At 31.8% G+C, this 19,971-nt stretch overlaps 1 protein-coding gene across 3 annotated transcripts in view; it reads left to right on the forward strand.

Annotated features, from left to right (window-relative positions):
- The window catches only part of LOC108910223 (harmonin), a 207,594-nt gene that overhangs the window by 157,394 nt on the left and 30,229 nt on the right, over positions 1 to 19,971 (forward strand). For all 3 annotated transcript variants that reach the window (XM_018714775.2, XM_018714777.2, XM_018714776.2), the window contains exons 8-10: positions 1,984 to 2,162; positions 8,066 to 8,269; positions 8,330 to 8,545. In XM_018714775.2, coding sequence (XP_018570291.1) covers positions 1,984 to 2,162; positions 8,066 to 8,269; positions 8,330 to 8,545 — 599 coding nt within the window. The remainder of the gene's footprint in view (positions 1 to 1,983; positions 2,163 to 8,065; positions 8,270 to 8,329; positions 8,546 to 19,971) is intronic.

Consider the following 19,971-nt stretch of genomic DNA (forward strand, 5'->3'; position numbering starts at 1 on the left):
ACTCCAGTATATACAGGGCTCGCCAATCCGATTCTACAGTGCATAGAACAGTGAGGGTGTTAATAAGAGAGATAAGATTTTGTGAACCAAAATCCGATAGCGATTATAAATAACTTTTTCAAGACATTTGAATCAGTCAGTCACAGCCAAATATCATATCGGGTTGGTTCACCAAATCGAACCTTGGTTGCCCAATATACATATATCTCATTTTATTGATTTGAGAAGTCAGTTAGATGTCATCTACATTGACTTGTCCAAGGTATTTGATAATGGCTTATTAATAAATGCTCTCAATACCTTTTCTCTTTGTGTTGGTACATTTATTTCAATCTTACATTTTTAGTTTGTATAAGGTAATTTCAAGTATCATTTGTCCTGCTAGACATCCGGTGTTCCGCAAGGTTCTGTATATTTTTATAGTGTTTATTAACAGTACTACTAGTAAGATAAAACGTAAGATATCTACTGTATCTACCTAAAATTGTATTATAGAATTACAAATATTACGGATTTCGGTAATCTTCCAAATAACTTTATAGTACTTACTGACTGGTATAATGACAATAAATTATTGTTGAATGTATGGAAATATAAAATTATGTCTTTATTGGAAATTATCTAATAATATTCTATTATAAAATTGGTTCCGATATTTGAAGTTAAATATCTAAGCATTGTTTTCAATTCTGAATTGAGCTTCTCGAGACATTTGATCAGTACATGTAAAAGTTTCAAGTTCATTATCTGAAATTCTCAGGATTCTACTAATCTCTTTACATTGCACATATTACTAAACACGTTCTTTAGGTCGAAGCTCGAATATGGTTCATTGATATGGAAATATATGCCTTATATCACTTTAATATAACGAGTTCAGCGAAGATTTTTTAAGTCATCTAGAGGTTAATAGTTTTTATGAGCGTTTTGACAACTACATTCGGCATTTCCATTGCAAATTTCTTGTCTATGATATAAGGTGTGAAGCAATTTTATCCTGACTGTTAAATTTATTACCAAAATACCACCGCCGATCTGTTTCTTTTACCTCAAACACAAATTTGTTAATATGTATGTATAAAGCACCACTTTCGCACTAATTTTTTGCATTTTCAAATTCTTGTTTAAAATTCACCTTACGCATTCTTTGTCAATTCCTACAGTTTCACCAATAACACGAATAGTTAACCGACGATCAGATCGGGTCAGATTAGCGATTTTTTCAATAAATTTCGCATCAATTCGTTGTTCTATTACAATACTTATCATTTTTCCGGCAGAACAAAAAAATAGATCTTATATGCACTATTCAATTCTTTCTCACCCATTATTATAACATGCTTTGTAATCGAGCCCTGGCCAAGCCGGTATATTTACTTTAACACAAAAGTGCCTTTTTATCCCTTGGGCGAATGTTATCCTGGAGATTAAAATATAATTTAGTATAACACATTACTCTTAAGGAGGGAACGCATTAGGCGGTCCCGTCGCATCGCGAACTGTTCTGGGCTGAGCTGATCGCGGTATTTTACAAAATCAGTCGTATTTTACAATCACATAATCCTGCTCCTCCTTTAAATAGTTGCTTTATTGTTTTAATAGTTAAGAAAATGAGTTCTATGGAGGAGGTATTTTTATTGGCTTTTCTGTCTGAGATTCTTTGGAAAGGATCGGTGTGGAACGCGATGCGAGCGAGACGAGCTCGGGAATGTCTAGTGTGAATGAATGAATACATTATAAAACATGGGAAGGAACTCCACCGCGCGCGATCGAGACTAGCTTGGTCCGCGATGCGACGGGACCGCGACCGCCTAATGCGTTCGATCCTTTATGGAACACTCGCGACTCTTTAAATGTAGGAATGTTTATATTTGAGTATTCCACTTAAAAAATAGTGTTTGCTTCAATATTTTAATATAAATTGCTCTCTGTACAGTAGATATCTGCCAAAATTAAATTATTGTAAATTCCCATTTGTTGCAGTTTCAAGTTGTAAGAAATGGAATACGATGGAGTGGGAGGAGGATGCAGAAGAAAAGCCTTTTTTCAAACCAACTATTATTAATTTATCGGAAAGTGGAACAACTATAAAAAATAATGGAGCAGATAATCTAAATTTCGATCCCAACACGAACAACAGTAAAATTACTGATATTAGAATGGTAAGGAAATAGTTTTGTAAATTATAGTGACGCACGGAAAAGAATATATTAAAAATTTGCACAGTTGTAGTTCTGTTGGCTATAATTTATATAGAAAATACGGCTAACTACAATTTGTGACTCAGTACAAATTAAGTATATTTAAAATATCGTATTTAATTTTACAATTTTATTTATACAGGTTCAGAAAGTCCCCATGGTACATCGGCCGTTACGTGAGAACGATAAAGTAAGTCCGTAGAAATCCGTGCGATAGACAAGGATGGTTACATTGAAGACGTTTCATAATGTGAATAGTCACTCCCACTTCTAACCCGAAACGGGCCATAACTATTCAAACTACAAAACGTCGTCACTATAGCCATCCTTGTCTATCGCACGGATTTCTTTACTTTACTTTGTCGCTCTCATGTAAAGGCAGATGGACCATGTGGATTTTCCAGCCCTGTATATTCACTTCGAAATATGCTATAGGATTAATATTTATAATTGTGTTAAATATATGTATATCTATTAATAAGAACTCAAAATTTTATACATTTTCTATGAAAATTCCTTTGTTACCACATTTATTTTCATTTTTAAAATAATCTTTACTTTTTCTTGGGTAGTGTAAAAATACAGTGTATTACAGAAGAACTATTTCTAATATTCAGAAATGATAGAGGGAACTTAAATAAACGTTTTATTAATAAACTAGTGTTCGGAAATTTCTCAAGATAAACTGGAAATCTTTAAAAACAATATAAATTACAACAGGAAGGAGTAATAACTTACTAAATTGGAGCACTTAAGTTAACGAATATTTTATTAAGAAATAATACTACATCAAAATTTATAAAAATTGTTCGAAGTTACGACCACCATCATTTTCGATAGACAAGATGTGTAATCGACTGCCGAATTCTTTGAAATAGCTGCGTATGTTCGCAAATATCATCAAACGCTAGAGTAATTCGAGCCACTAACTCTTTTTCTGTATTAAGAGGTGTCTCAAAAATCAGTTATTTAATATGACCTCAAATACAAAAATCAACTGGAGCCTTATCTGGTTAACGTGCAGGCCAAGAAATCGGCCCCCTTCTTCCGATCTATCCATTTGGAAATTGTGCATTGAGATAATTTCGGCAATTTAATCCAGAGTATGCTGGAAAACAATATTTCTTGGAATATTAAGTGGGACATTTTCAAGCAATTCTTGTAGAGTATGTACCAAAAAAATTCTATACACATGACCATCTAAGAGTGCAAGCAGTAAATATGGTCCCACTACATAATTGTCAGCATTCCCAGCACAGATATTAACAGAAAACTTCCATTGATGATGTAACCTGTGAACGGCGTGAGGATTTTCTTCGCTCCAAATGTGACTGTTGTGTGTATTAAAACTGCCATCTCTTGTAAAACATGCCTCGTTTATCCATATTACTCTTCTGGGAATCTTCGTTCGTCGTTAATTTTATTCAAGTACGATTCGGCAAATTGAACCTCTGTTGGGATAATCAGCTGGAATTAACAATTGTACTTTTTGAATGTGAAACGGATGCTTGTGGTATTCTTTTAAAACCGCTCTCCATGCAGATGTATGGCTTGTATGCATCGCATGGGTAATGGAACAAGTTTTCGGGTTATTTTCAAATTGTTAAAAAACTTGGACCTCAAAGTCAACATTTCGGACTATGGGCCCTCGAAACTATTTTCTTTCTGATCCAATCTTGAAAATGATTTATCAGAGGGAATTTGACGCTGAGGATGCTGCTCCGCATAAATTCACCTTGCTTCGTTAGCATTACCGTAAGCTGCCCCGTAGGCAAGATGCATGTCTGTAATCAATCTTTGTAAAATGAAGTATTTTCAATCAAACTCTAATTTGTCTAATAAAGACTAATTTGGGACACGTAAAATGAAACGAAACGAAACGAAAATAGTTGTTGTTTTTCAAATGTCGCTATAATTTGACTTGTACTTTCCCGATTTATTTAATTTTATCTTGATACTGAAGAATTTCCAGACACTATTTTATCAATAAAAAATATTTATTTAAGTGCCCTCTATCATTTCTGAAAATTAGGAATAGTTATTCTGTGATATGTCACCCTGTATATGTCACAAATATTTAAACAATGGTTAACATTAATTAAAGTTGCAAATGCAAAACGTATACACAAGTATGGAAAGAAAATAGTAGAGTTAAAAAGGTGGAGTTAAGTAGTTGAGAGTAATAGAGTTGACCTGCCATCATCTGGCTTTAACATGTTGAGAGTGTCACCTGAGAGCACGAACTTATATGGGAAAATTGACAAAATTTGTCAATGTAATAGTAGGTGTTACAAAAACGACATGATTAATTCAAAATGCTGCTTTCTTTATCTCCCCTCCATTATTTCCGGGTATGTGGGACACTAGCGCCCTCTAATTTGGTAAGGTATTTGTTTACATGGAGTTCGTGGTCCTTGGGTAGTCTCCATAGTTTCCTCTTTAACGTTCGCCACGAGGAACGTCAAGGAAAGACGCGGAGATTTTCACTCTTCCTCCATTGTTAGTGTTCTTTGGGTCCATGTTCCACGCTCTAATTCTTTTTAGTTGACCCAAGACGCACTTTGGATATTTACACTTTATTGTAATAAAAAGTTCGTATGATTTAAATGTTTTTTTGTAACGAGTATTCAACTGAACTCTGATGGTTACACTATAGGCTTTTTTTCGCGAGTGAATATTGGTGAATACGTCTGACTTGTAGTTACCGGTTATATCTCTTTTCATCTTTTTTCTAACCTTGTCTAACCTGAACAGATTGCGAAAATGTATATATTCACTATTCAGTGGTGCAGCCTGTCATATTGTAATATGTATTTTGACGACTTTGACATATGTTCTAACTTCTAACTAGTAACCATAATTTGTTATCCTTTATTGCTTGTGTTGTGAGAATTGGTGTTATCTCACTAAATAATAATGTATTTGCTTCGAATAAAACTGAAGGAATATATCAATGCTTTCTTTGGAATATTTTTAAGTGGCAAATTTAAAAAGCGTGAAAAGTATGTTAAATTTGTTATAAAAAAAATTAAACTAGAAAGAGGTTAGGTCGGTTTTTTATGTAATTCATACGAAAAAGACCTGAATTACAAATGATTCCACCAATATTATCTCTGGCCTAGGTCACAAAAAAAAAGAGAATAATCCTGAAGCAAAGTGGATCGCAAATATATCCCATATAAAAAATTAATCTTACCACTAAGTAAAATATTTGCTGTTTCAACATCTAGGTTTACTAAAACATCTGTGCCTCTAAAGTTTAAATTTAAACTGACCACTTCCACAGCCGTATCAGAATCCATCATTTTGCTGAACGATTTTTATCATACAAACAAAATGTCAAAAAGAAAAAGGTTAAGTTACCGGCTGACAAATTGAAGTTGTATACGTCTTTGCGATGGAAGTAGGAAAAAGGATGTTCGCTCAACACGAATATCACGACGGCAACGGTCTTCAAGGTACCTAGTTCCCAGGATGTCTGGTTTCTGTGACAACTATTTTATTCTTAATTATTTTTTATTATAAAAATACATTTATTCATTACAAAAAATACATGTTTTCAAAGAAATATTATACTTAGATATCTTTTAATTTAAATTTTTCTTATTTCACGTGTGCGCTATAACTTGGAGCGTATCCGTATATACTAATATGTGTAAGAGTATATATTAGTATACAGTGTAAGAAAGTACCGATGGTCTATCAAAAGTTACGTGAGAGCGATAAAGTAAGTCATAAAAATCCATGCGATAGACAAGGATGGCTATAATGAAGGCCTCTCATAGTCACCGCCCGTTTCGCCCTTCCACAAATAAGATCCACTTCTTATTTCGCTCTCACGTAACTTCGGTACTTTCCTACCCTATATATGCTACCAACTGTATTAAAAACGCCAAATTAAAAAAAATGTTTCGGATAATTTATTTGGATATTCAATAAAGCTTATAAAGATGACATCGGTACCTCGGAGACCATTTACCATTGTGATATTCGTGTTGAACGACCCCAAAAATCCCGAGGTAACGAGTTTCGGCTAAGTTTATAACGAATTTCCACAAAATTCCAGGAGACGATGTGGAAACCGGCCACCCTGGGCACTAGGTACCTCAGAGACCGTTGCCGTCGTGATATTCGTGTTCAGCGACCTCGAAAACCCCGAGGTAACGAGTTTCGGCTAAGTTTATAACGAATTTCCTCAAAATCCCAGGAGACGACGTGGAAACCAGCCACCCTGGGCACTAGATACCTCGGAGACCGTTGCAATCATGATATTCGTGTACAGCGACCCCAAAAACCCCCGAGTAGCAAAATTGAACTCATTTCCGTCAATATTTTCCGAGTTATCTTCGAGATACAATTTTAAAAATGCATATTTCTTATGCACCGATGCAATTTTCATTTCTCATTGATTACATAGGATCTCAAACTTTCTGGACGCTCTAACGAATCGAATGCAAAAAACCGCATCACGATCCATCTTACTACACAGATTTCGGAGGTTCAGTGTTTCATTTCCTCAACTATATATTATGGTTTCGATGCCTTTCCAATTCAACGCAGTATTCCTTTAAAAAAATTAAATTTCTCATTCGCTTGTATTAAAGAACTTAGGTACTGTATTATTCACCGTAGGTATATACTCCCCATAGGTACTCCCTAACATTATTCTGTAATAGGTGATAGGCAACCAGAATCACAAAGGCGTATCGCATGTTGTGTTTGTTGCGAAAAATGTAACAGATGAAGTGAAAAATAAACTAATTTCCATTGAAAATTATATTTTTATATTTTCATTTAGTTGGACTAACTTAAATATTACAGAAGGCTTAGTTTTCGACTGATAACTTCTTTTAACTAGGAAGTAAGGTTTTAAAACCTAGGTATACATATTTCTAATAAAACTCGGCGAAGTTTGATCGTGATAGGTGATCGACTGAAATGACTGACTAAACGCTACATATAGTGTTTTTTTTGTTAATAACTAAATAATATATAATATGGAAATCTATATCGTTACCGATTTATTTCTTTACCAAGTAATAAATTTATCACTAATGAAGTGATGCCACCCGAGAATGAAAGTCTTGTTAATTTAGTGGTAATTAATGATTATACCCATTTATTATGCGCGTTAACTACCTTTCCTTCAAATCGAACACCATCGATTTTTTTAATTCCTCATCGTATTTAAGGCCTACTTTCACAAACAATATACAATCGTATTATTTCTGTTATTTGATGTTTTTTAAATGGCCTTTGCAGCAATCACGAAACTAAATATGATAACAAGGTGCGGTTTTCATCATTCGTTCAAGCATGAAAAACGTACCTTCTATATACTTACTTAATATACCTAGTTCACAAAAAAATATAATTATAGATCTCTCTGAAGTTTTTAATTTTGGGGTTCAGTTTTTTGTTACTGTTTCCTTAAAAAATTAATGCCACTTAATAGTGGTATGTTCAAAATAAAAAATAATGAAGTGTGAACAATATTGGGATGAATGTTTTAACATGATTTAATGTTACCTAATTTGGCACAAAAACTCGTAGAAATAATAAAGCATAATTAATACAAAAAGTAAAACACAAAATTGTTAGAAAAACACTAAAACTATTTACAATAATTGTATTAATTGTTCAAAATGTCAACAATGTTGAATTGTTTTGCTGAATTAACAATAAAAACATTTCTTAAGAAGCCGGTCACCATTATTAAAAAAAAAATACGGCACCCTATATAATTAAACATAATTTTAGAATGTAAAAAAATTATTTTGTGCAACTTTATTTGAAACATTCTTTTATATTATTGATACTATGGAACTTGACTGATTTTTTATAGATTTTATTTCAATTTACAGGTTTCTCAACAGCATGAAACCAAGACAGTAATTGTGGAAGTTCACAGAAGTGACGTTGATGAAAATAACGATAAAAATAATATTCTGGCAAAAAGTTCGTCAGCTAGCAGTTTCAGTAGTTTGACTAGCAAGAGTAGTAACACCAGTGTCACAAGCAGTAGTTTATCCTCTGCCATATGTATGGAGATTCAGAGACGAATGCAGGTAACAAAAACCGAAACCAATAACATCTAATATGCTCGCTTTGTTGTTTTTTTTTTTTAGAAAAAGGTAACTAAAGAAGAAAAACCGTCAATAGATGAACAATTACAAATGAAAAAGATTCTTAAAGGAATTAATACTGACCAGCAATACCAACATAATAAGCTTATGGATGAATTTAAAAAAGCTCATCAGAAAATGTTTAAGGGCCCTGATGAGACTCAAACCGAATCATCTCCAAATATGAAACAAAACAATGTTCTTGGTAAAGATACTCTGGTGAGTGATACAACTTATAATTGCAGTATTTGTAGTACATTTTTTTTTTTTTTTCACTGTAATAAATTATCTTTTATACCATTTCGCAAAGCAATCGCCCAAATTGACGATTTTCCTCAATTTCACAATGAAGGAATGAAACATTAAGTTCTAATTTAATTCCAATGAAAATAATTCCTACCTACATTAAAAGTATAGTGAGTTTATTTAAATACAAGCATTCAAAAAGATTTTTTCAGTTATGTTAGTATTTACAAAAGACTGCTATCAAAATCACTTTTGGTACTTGTCGATTTTAAGGCCGCTATGGTCGGAACCATAGTAGTCCTGAGACGTTTCGTATGACTGGCCACATGTTTCCAAACGTTTTGTTGTTTTTCACTTTCGCATCTTCAGTGGTAACTCTGAGGAGCAGCCTCATAACCAAAAACAAGAGCCGAAATCAACATAAGGACGGACCTAGAGGTTCTGATAGCGGGTCCGTCCTCACAGAGCCTATCCCGAGAGCAACATATGAAAAGGTTGACGGTGACCACATAGGCCACGGAATAACAACCCGAAAAAAACATGGTATCTTAGATAACACCACGGACCGTTAAAGCCTTAAACTAACAATATTTATATTTTTTTGAATTTTTAATTTGATACAAGACAGGAACTTTAATAAATTTACAAAAAGGTAAATAAAAAAAGATTCTTAATTTACTTAATATTCCGTGACTTTACGCCAGTATAAATTATAATCTCGTTAAAATTGTGTTTATTAATTTTTTTCTCTAATTTATGAAATACTTGGATACAAAACGAAAATTAAAATTGTTGATAAAAGTTTTCAAGAAATTAACACATTTTTGTTTGAAACGTTTCTGTGATAGGTATAGAATAATTAATTAAATAATTGAGGAGAGGAGAGGAGTAAGGAATCCTATCCACAAAAACATTAGTAGGTTTTTAAAAAATATATAATTTTTTATAGGTAACTACGTACAAAACGTCACAAAATCTAATTTAACATTCAAATAATGCAAAAATGGCCTTAAAAAATGTTTTCGATTTTTATGTAGCTCTTGAAATAAATAAACCCAAAAAACGATTAAATCGAAATCCGAAATTTACTTTGTTCTTCAAAATATTTAATTTTTTTACGAGTAATTAATTGTCCCAATTTATTCTTCTCTATCTGTCACACTTTCCGAGATAACAATATTATCCAATTTGAAAGTATTGTTCTGTATATTCATTTAAAAATGCTATGATTTTTGTTTATTTTATACATGTTTATACATATTACGTATGTATAAACATGTATGTATACGTGTTATTTATGAACCAAATGTTACAAATAATATTTTGTTTGTTTTGTGAATCATACCAGCACACTTTCTGTGACAGCTGCTTGACGAAATGTAACTAAGCCACTAAAAAGTAACAGTAAAAAAATAATATGGCCTCAGTTAATTTATTGCAGTTTTATTCGTATAAAATGTTCAATAAAAATTAAATTTATGAAATTGTTCCTGTATTTCGAATTATCACATAAACTTATTTATTTTAATATGTACACCATTTACATATTTACTTTATTGATCTATAGGTATAAATTATTCTAGTTTTAATTGGACTAAATTTTGCAACAGATTAGAATTTTACTGCCAGTGATACAGTTTATCTCAAAAATTACAATACTTATAGGAAAAAATTTTGACCTTGTTGAAATAAATTTAAAAATAATAGTGTTTAAAATGTAATAATTTTGAACCGAAATAAATAAGAACTTATAGTTAAACTGGAAGTGGTAGAAACATGATTTGCTTATGAAATTAATCTATTTGTTATTTGTTGCTTATATGTATTACTCATGACTAGAGATCGGAAACGTTTGGGCGTCTGCAATGTGGTACAGGGTTGGCTGTAGGCCGGGTTCTCTTTTATTTCATACAAAAAGTGACATAACCGTTGCCTCCTGATACTGCACTCCACATTATAGGAATACCTACATATATATGTAAGTATTTGCATGATGTATGAAACAAAAAGGGGCAGTGTCTATTTTTCTACACTAAACGTTTCACATGGAATTTACCATAAAATATATAGGTATAGTACGTAATAATAAAGTGCCAGCAAAAGTTAACAAAATAATAATTTCTTATTCGTAAGAAAAGCGATTGTAGAAAATAATTAACAGTTATCCTAGGTGTTATCCGTGGTTAATCATCTTCGGCGACCCGTAAATACCCATTTCAGAAACGAAACGTATCGTTCAACATTTAGCGAGGACACAGGCGCATATCTAAAATAGTCGAAGTTTTTAATAGATATATATATTACTAATGGTGACAAAGCATCTAGTACTTCACATTTTAGTAATCCCATGTATTCAGGAGTTGATAGATCATTAAAAAATAAAACATTTTTTGGCGGTTTAACATAAAATTTTAGTCATATCTTTTCGAAAACACAACGTGTTGAGGTCATAATATGTCAGATAGTTTTTTACATTCTGCTAGATGTTGCTAGATGTCGCTTAGATTGTTTGTGATGTATGTCACATGTGTAAACAATGTAAAATTTAATTTTGTAAAAAAAGGCCATCGCGTTTAAATTGCTCAAATATGCACCATACCGAGAAAAATGCAATTGACAGTCCCAAAGTCAATCAGCTTCACTCAGAAATGTAAGAGATGTCCGATTTACATCAAGTTACCTTAGTACAATTTTGCTACCTTAAAAGTAAGTACTTATACTAACATAACTTTTTAAAGTTGCAAAATTGTACTAAGGTAACTTGATCTAAATCGGACATCCCGTACATTGCTAAGTGAAGCTGATTGACTTATTGCGTACTGTAAAGACCGATAACTTTAAAGCAAAATTGTTGTAAAGTAACCTGATGTAAATAGTAGCAGCCTGTATATTAAGAAAAGTTTGTTATCTTCAAAACAGTCAAATCTATCAGACCTTGAATTTACGGTATATTTTTCCAAAAGACCCCACATTAATTATTAAAATACGTAGGTAATTCCCAAAAAAAAAAATAAAGTTTCTACTGAAATTGTTAATAACGCACAGCTAAGGAGTTAGGGACATTCTAACCTAATTATTAACTTTATTTGTAACTAAATTAAATATTTTCTATATAATACACTACCCTTCATCTCCCGATCTTTCCCCACTAGTCGACCACGTACGCGCGCTCGGCCATTTTTGAACATGTTTGGAGGAATTATTCACCTATTTCCTATAATTTTATCTGAAAATTAGAATATACGTTTTGTAATATTATACTTCTACGTTTAAAATCCGACTGGAAAATTAAAATTGGACCACCTCCAACGCACCGAGAAATTTTTCAAAATAGTGTAACAAAATATTCAAATGGCAATTGTGCCAAAACTAATGGACCGACAGCGCCTGCTTTGTTTAAGGTACATATAATTCACTACTTTTGTGCACAGGGTCAGCTCTACAATTTAAAAAATGGCGGAGTAATGAATTAAAAAAAAACGATAAATGTTCCGATTTCTTTGGGTTTTCTTCATTTCTAATTATCCGATCGGACCGACCTCTCGTTTTATTCGTAATTTGATTTTCTACAAATTATTTCTTTATAGTATTCAGATTGCTTTCTTAGTTTAGGTTTTATAAGCAAAACGCTAACAAAAGATGCGCTATTTTAAATAAAAATGTTTATAAAAAATTAAGTAGTTAATGGTAAATTAGAGTAGGAAACATATATAATCATATATCTACAGGTTGTCTTTTATATGATGGCACAGTCCGTTTGCTACTAGTATTTTTGTCACAAAATCACTGATTCTCTGACTCTATTGATTGGCCTAAAAGGGTTTGTCGATGTTGGTTCAAATTAGGTCAAAGTTGCGGAATTTTTCTATTCTTTTGCGGAAAATTCGGATGTGTAAACTTAAAAGCTATGGCGCCTGCCTCGACAGGGAAATTACACTTACAATTATTCAATTAAACTTTTGTTCCTCTTAGGGGCGACATATTGGATTCCTGCATTTTTTAATTCGGCGCATATTAAAAATAGAATATCTAAGCAATGTTCAACTACCAAAATAGAAATGTAATCACATTATTTGTTTTCGATTTAAGGAGGTATTATTACTTTATCATTTTAAGTAGCCTCTCAACTAGTGTTTAATCCACGACAAATACAATAAATATTCTATTATACTAATTGTTTAAGTATTGTAGAACTGAATACATCTTAGATATCAAACAGACACTTATAAGTACCTATTTGTATAGATTTCATAGACAATTTAAATACAAATTACTAAAAAATAGGTATTCAGAAAAATAATTATTCGCAAAATTGATCGAAAATGAATATATTATATGGGGAGGAGGCAAATATTGTGTATAAAGTTCGTATCTTTTTTTGTTCATTAACTACTAGTAAATATATTGTTTCAGTTTAACATCATCAGATCAGTCGTTCCTCCAAACGCCTCTATTTTTTTGCAGAAATGAAGATTTGAAAATATAAATATCTCATTACGTGAATCATATCTCTTAGTTTTTAAAGTTAAGTATTAGGTACATGTGGAAGATGTAAATTCTCTTATTTTTTCAAGTACATTTTAACTTTTTTAATATGTTTTTGTGGTCAAATTAAAATTATAAAAATTATATAAGGTGTCCCTGAAAGGTATATACAAAATTCTACCACAAATTCTCGAGGAGAAAATAGATTGATTTGTATTATATTACCTTACTACAAAAGTTTATAATTAAGTAGATACAGGGCGTAAAGTTAATAATTTATTTTCAATTTTCTTCACTATTGATATGATAGAAACGTGACAACGTTATAAAACGGGGTATACAGGGTTTTTTCATTCATTCATTCATTCATTCATTTTTTATTTTATGCTATAAAATAAAGTTAAAGATAACAACTTACCTGACAATACGTTTCACTACATTTGACTTTAAATTTCCGCAACCACTTAAATACAAATTGTATAGTTACAGTCTCTTTTTTCATATAAAGTATCAAAAAAAAAATAGTAGAGAAAGGTTTTTAATAATTAAAACGTCCATGTACCTTTGAGGTTAATCAATTAATCAATTATTGTTATAAGTATATTTTGATATGAAAATCAATGAATTGTAAAAATAAAATTTATTGCCACCTTTGAGACGTCAATATAAATTTTAAAATATAAATACCAAATACCTCTAATAAAATCATTATTTTTTTCTTACACATAAAAATCCCTTTACCTACGTAAAATCGAAAGTAGACTGAAATATTTTTGTTATTGATGCAAAAAGATAGCTTATTTATGTATTTCTTAACTGGCACAGTATATTAATGGAATTTAAAGATAAAATCGACTACTGTATTCCTTATTAAAGGACACCCTGTACAAGTTGGTCTACTTAATGCTTCATTCTAGTACATTTGAGCAGGAGCAGCAGCAATGACTTTCTTTCATATGACGATAAATAAAATAGTTATTCAGCTCAATCCGTTGACAAACTGTATATCTAATATTACATATATTTTTTAAGTTAATTAAGTTAAAGTTTTATGCCTTGACGTTAAATATTAAAAAATTCAATTAGAAAAACAATTTTTAATTTGATTTTGAAGATTTTAAACTAATTTAAGCTTTTAAACACCAAATGCGAACGGTGGCACCATCTGTACATGGTCAGTGTTACTCGCTACCTGGTAGAAATCGATCTGCAATATCGAAGCTACTACGAAAGCACGACCTCTCTCGCCAACAGGGTGTACATATATTTGAAATAAGTAATGGCATTGCGAGAAACAACTACTCTGCTGATTATATGTCCCGACCAGCATTGAATTTCTCCTGTTTACTAGATATTTCGTGAGGAATTCATTGCTGATCGGGGTAGGTAGCCAGCAGTGTAGTTCTTTCTCGCAATACCGTTATTTGTCTGAAATAAAATTTTATTATAAAATACAAATGGGACATAGGTAGGTGAAAAATACTTAGGTATGGATCAAATTTTCACCAAATCTGCACTCATGCAGGTTTAATTGAAGAAAATCACCCGTCTATGGTCGTGTATTACATACTTTGCAACTTATAGCATTGCACTTATTGTGTCAGTGGTTTCATTATTAATAAAAACGAAACAGCCTAGTTTAAAACCAATAAACCATGCTGAAATTAATATTTAGTAAAAGTCGATTAGAATTTCCATAATCCACAAATTTTATTCATAATAGCGTTCCATTCATTTTAGAATTTGAACTGGTTTTATTGAAGGATAAAGGTGAACAAACCAACCATTGTATCCATATCCATACGTATTCTAACAATGTAATTCCAATGAATGACTTATCGATACCAAACTACTCGTAAACTGTGTCGAATCGAAGTAACGTTATACTTTTGACCGTTTAGATTACCGATAATATCAATGGCAATTACACAGTTTTTAGTCATTTATGATATTTTTTAACTTATCACCACTTAAATTTAAAAATACCAAAATAAAACATGCGTCATGTTTATGTAGGCTGTGACGATATTCTTAATTTTATTTAATAAAATCATACTTTTATATGCTGTACGCACCAACCAAAGAACGTATTCAAATTCAAGAAATAAAGAGAAAACGGTAGGTATCATTGCATAGATTCCTCGGATAAAAGCTATTTTATTTCGTTTAATTTGCCGTTGTTAAAAAAGTTTCTTTTTCACCTGCTTATTTATTTAATATTTCAAAATATGGTGGTGATGTTTGTGACGCAGTTTTAAAGGTTAAAGGGACACAACTTTTTTAGATATTTTGGTTAATAGAAAAATAAATAGCCCTATAACACTTACATACAAAAATTAGACAAGAGCATTTAAAAGTAATTATATATCGGATGAGACATTTTTATGATGCATGAATGGAATCTCGAAAATTGTAAAAGATACAAAATCGGTTAAATGTAAAAATGTACTACTTGTCGTAGACCGACCCTGACTCTTCTGGTTTTCGAGATATTTTGAAAAAAAGAGTTGATTTTATGTTTGTAAACCAGTTTATTGTGTACTCAGATTTTTTGCAAATTTTTAATGTGATAAAGTTTCTAAAGATTTAAAAAATAAAAAAATTAAATTATTTTTGTAATATCGTGAAAACTAGAAAAGCACGAGGTTTCCGAAGACAGAATGGTCTAAACTTTTCACCGTGTAATAGTTTTTCTATGTCTTAAGGCGGTTTTCCTCTAAACGGACAAAACAAAAACAAAACAGAAACTTGTGTCGAATAAAACAAAACAGTAACTTTTCGCAAACTTTTTGAAGACTGGCGTGTTTTGCGACAGTTGGAGTTTTGTTTTTCGGGTCCCGCTTCAAAAAGGCGGTTTTCCACTAAACGGACAAAACAAAAACAAAAAACAAACATGTGTCGAATAAAACAAAACTGTAACTTTTCGCAAACTTTTTGAATACTAGCGTGTTTTGCGACAGTTGGAGTTTTGTTTTTCGGTTCCCACTCGAAAGCGGTCACATCAAAAGGTTTCGACGTGTTTTGAAACTCAAGTCTGTTTAGTGGAAACGGTCGTATTGTGTTTTCTATTTAAGTAAGCCAACCCAATATCTATGTTGGCGTTTTCTTCTTCCCAAAAATAATATTTTAATCATTAATGCTACTAAATCATAGCTACTAAAATATATATATGTGTACGGTAAGTGTTTACTTGGCTAGGATGCAAAGTAACTAACTAACCAAGTAAACACTTTAGCCGTACATATACCACGAACTCCACCGATGGATATCTGGGAAACTGTTCGAAGAATTTTTTTGAAATTGTGATGGTGTGATATGGACCGTGGAGTCTACCAAGCTAAAATATTTTCAAGGTCATTGTATTTCCGGTTATACCGGAAGTTGATACTAACTTTCTTATTTTAAATGGAACCCCCTGTATATTATTGCAAAAAAAATAGGGGTTTCCATTTAAAAATTTCGAGTTTTCCACATATTCTGAACTTCATATTCGATAAAAAAAAATTTGACCACCCTGTATAAAAACTGGACAATTTTCATCTCAAATTCGATCAAGTAAGTCTTCCTATACAAAATGTATAATTTGCACAAAAAAATAAACCGGGAAAACTAAATTTTGCTGACAGTCTGCATCTGTCAATTTTTGTTTAAAAATCGAAATATCTCGGAAACGGTCAATCCTAAGTATGGAGTGTGCTATATGTTTTCAACTTAAAAATGGATGATGTTTCCAAAAATGCAATAATATACAGGTGGGTCCATTTAAAATAAGAAAGTTAGTATCGACTTCCGGTATAACCGGAAGTACGATGACTTTGAAAATATTTTAACTTGGTGGGCCCGTAACATCACAATTTCAAAAAAATCCTTAGAGCGGTTTCCCAGATATCCATCGATGGAGTTCGAGGTGGGACATTGTAGACACTTACTTTTTTTCCAAGGACTTCAGTATAAACCAGCCATAACTAAGAATAAAAAAATCTTCTCTAAACATGTTGGTTGGTTATTGGAAAAATGTGTTCTGACTTCCTCGCGACAACCAGTAGAAAAGGACCGAAAACAAAAACAAAACTCGAACAAAATGTAGCCTGCTTGATGGAAACAAGAGTTTTGGGTTTATTTCAGTTTTGTTTTTGTTTTCCAGGTTCTAGAAAACACAAACAGGACATAAACTCAATTGTCCGTTTAGTGGAAACGATCTTGTTGTGTTTTCTATTTAAGTGATCCAACCCAATACTTATGTTGGCGTTTTCTTCTTCCCAAAAACAATATTTTAATCATTAATGAATTATAGCTATTAAAAAATATATTTGTGTACTGTTAAGGTTACTTGGCTAGTATACAAACTAACTAACTAACCAAGTAAATACTTCAACCGTACATATATACGCTTACTTTTTTTCCAAGGACTTCAGTATAAACCAGCTATAACTAAGAATAAAAAAATCTTCTCTAAACATGTTGGTTGGTTATTGAAAAAATGTGTTCTGACTTCTTCGCGACAACCAGTGGAAAAGGACTGAAAACAAAAACAAAACGCGAACAAAATGTAGCCCGCTTGATGGAAACAAGAGTTTCGGGTTTGTTTCAGTTTTGTTTCTATTTTTCAGGTTCTAGAAAACACAAACAGGACATAAACTCAACTGTCCGTTTAGTGGAAAACCGCCAATACATGCATCGCCAAATTGGCGAACTGTGTACAAATATCTACGTTCATAATTATGTCAAAGGTAATCATATTCCTGTACCATAATGATTCCCCATTTGATTTATTTTATTACCACTTCCAAGCTCTTCCCAATATCGGAAGAAATTACATCTGATGAACGTGTACTTAAATCGTATCTACTTATCAGCAACGTAATAGATAGGATATGAAAGAGACCATCAGTAGCATGGCTACCACATGCTCTAAATATTAATCCAAATAATTTTTACTTATGGGGTAGCTCGAATACTAGTTTACACAGTTGTTATTTATACTCAAGACCAATTTCTTGCACGTATTCGAAATATGTAAGTGCTATAAATCCGAAATATTCAAAAGAATGCGACAAAGGACAAACGAATATATGAAACACAATGGAGATCACGTAGAATATTTACTCTGATATGATAACAATTATGTAAGTGTTCATGGATCGGTATTTGAAGAAGAAAACGTGTATTCTCAAAAACAGTCCCCATAGAAATATACAAAGAGCACCTCTTTGCATGTAAGAAGTTCTAGTCTTTTCTATTTTCCTAAGAAAACTTAGTCGAAATATTAGTCGATATAAAAAAATGTGAGAAAACATTTACCTCGTCTTTAGGGAAAGTTACCCCTAACAAATGTTTTAACACTACAATTTTATTAGTCATTTTAATTATTGAAAATAATAGATCTGTGTCACAGTATATCTCTACTGAGGGGCTAGTCAAACTGATAGAGATGATTTCAAAAAATAAGTTCTTTTCACCATAACAAGAGAACTCAGAAATTTCAAAAAAATATGACATCAAATTCAAATTATAAGTATAAGTAGTGCAGTTAGGAGTTGTAAAAAGTAGCAAAGAACCAAATGTTAGTACATTTAGTTCTATGTACAAGTATTATTGTTGTTACCTTTTGCATAAAAACAACTTCTTATTAATTTTCTTCTTAATATCACTAGATTATTTTTTACGTATCATTTGCTCAGAGTAAATAACAAACAAATGACATTTTTGCGTCAAAGTTCTCACGTCATCAGTTAAGATGCTTGTAAAAGGTGTCATGAAAAAGAAGATACTTATGATCTTGTCTAAAGTTATTTATTAGGTAATTGTTTCCTTATTTATTTGGGTAATTTGCCACCTGTGAAAAAAATTTCTGAAATGAACCCTTGTGCTTAAGGGGACAGTCAATGCTTATAAAAGTAGTTTTGCCTAACCAAAAATCACGTACTGGAAAAATATAAATCACGCACTCCAATTGTTGTTGTTTGGAAGACCAACCTATTTTCTTTTCAAAATGGATTCTAATATGTATTAATCAAAAGTAAACTAATACTGATTAATATTTTAGAAATATTGAGGCCTTAAAACAATCATCTGCGACACATATGATATGTGCATGCATCATCTCCCACCTAACAGTGGTCGCTACCTACCTATTATAATGCTCGAGTAATTTATTATGAAAGTGATTAGTTTGCTGTACAAATTTTAGCCAGCGGTTTTTCCCTCGGGTAGTTATTCGAATAATATAATAATATTTGGCATAGCTGATTTAGTGTTCGCTTAAAAAATATGGTGTAAATGGCATATAATAATATTTGACAATGGAACATTGAAAGATAGCATACAAGTATTTCCGATAAGAGATGACAATATCCACTAGAAACGTAATATTTTATAGGTACTTCGTAAATATTTGCTCAAAGGGTACCTATCATTCTTTATTTATTTTGTTAATATATTAATTACTATACAAAGGTTTTTGGTTATCGATTGTCTGCTTATCGACTACAAAATACATATATTTTCACAATTTTCTTGCACAATAACTATTTGAAAGTAACGATTTAGTGTAACGCTTTTATTATATTATAGTTAAAATATTTTGTGTAGAGATTATAGGATGTACCAAAATTTAACAAGTAATTTTGAAAGAAAACACGTTTTTAATAACATAGTAAATTTTTTGTATGTATGGAATAGCATATCGTGTAAATGACCTCCACGGCATTGCTGACACATACGCACTCTCTTGTCGAAATTTTCGAAGACCGTTTTGTTGGTATAGACCTTAGACTTCAAAACTGCAAAAAAAATAGTTGACGGGGTTAAATCACATGATCTGAGCGGCCATTCGGATCACCAGAACGTGAAATTACACGACTAGGAAATGATTCGTGCAGTAATTGAATGCGGGTTGTATGGCATGGTATTGT

The sequence above is a fragment of the Anoplophora glabripennis genome, unplaced genomic scaffold (genome assembly GCF_000390285.2).
Source record: "Anoplophora glabripennis isolate ALB-LARVAE unplaced genomic scaffold, Agla_2.0 scaffold348, whole genome shotgun sequence".
NCBI lineage: Eukaryota > Metazoa > Arthropoda > Insecta > Coleoptera > Cerambycidae > Anoplophora > Anoplophora glabripennis.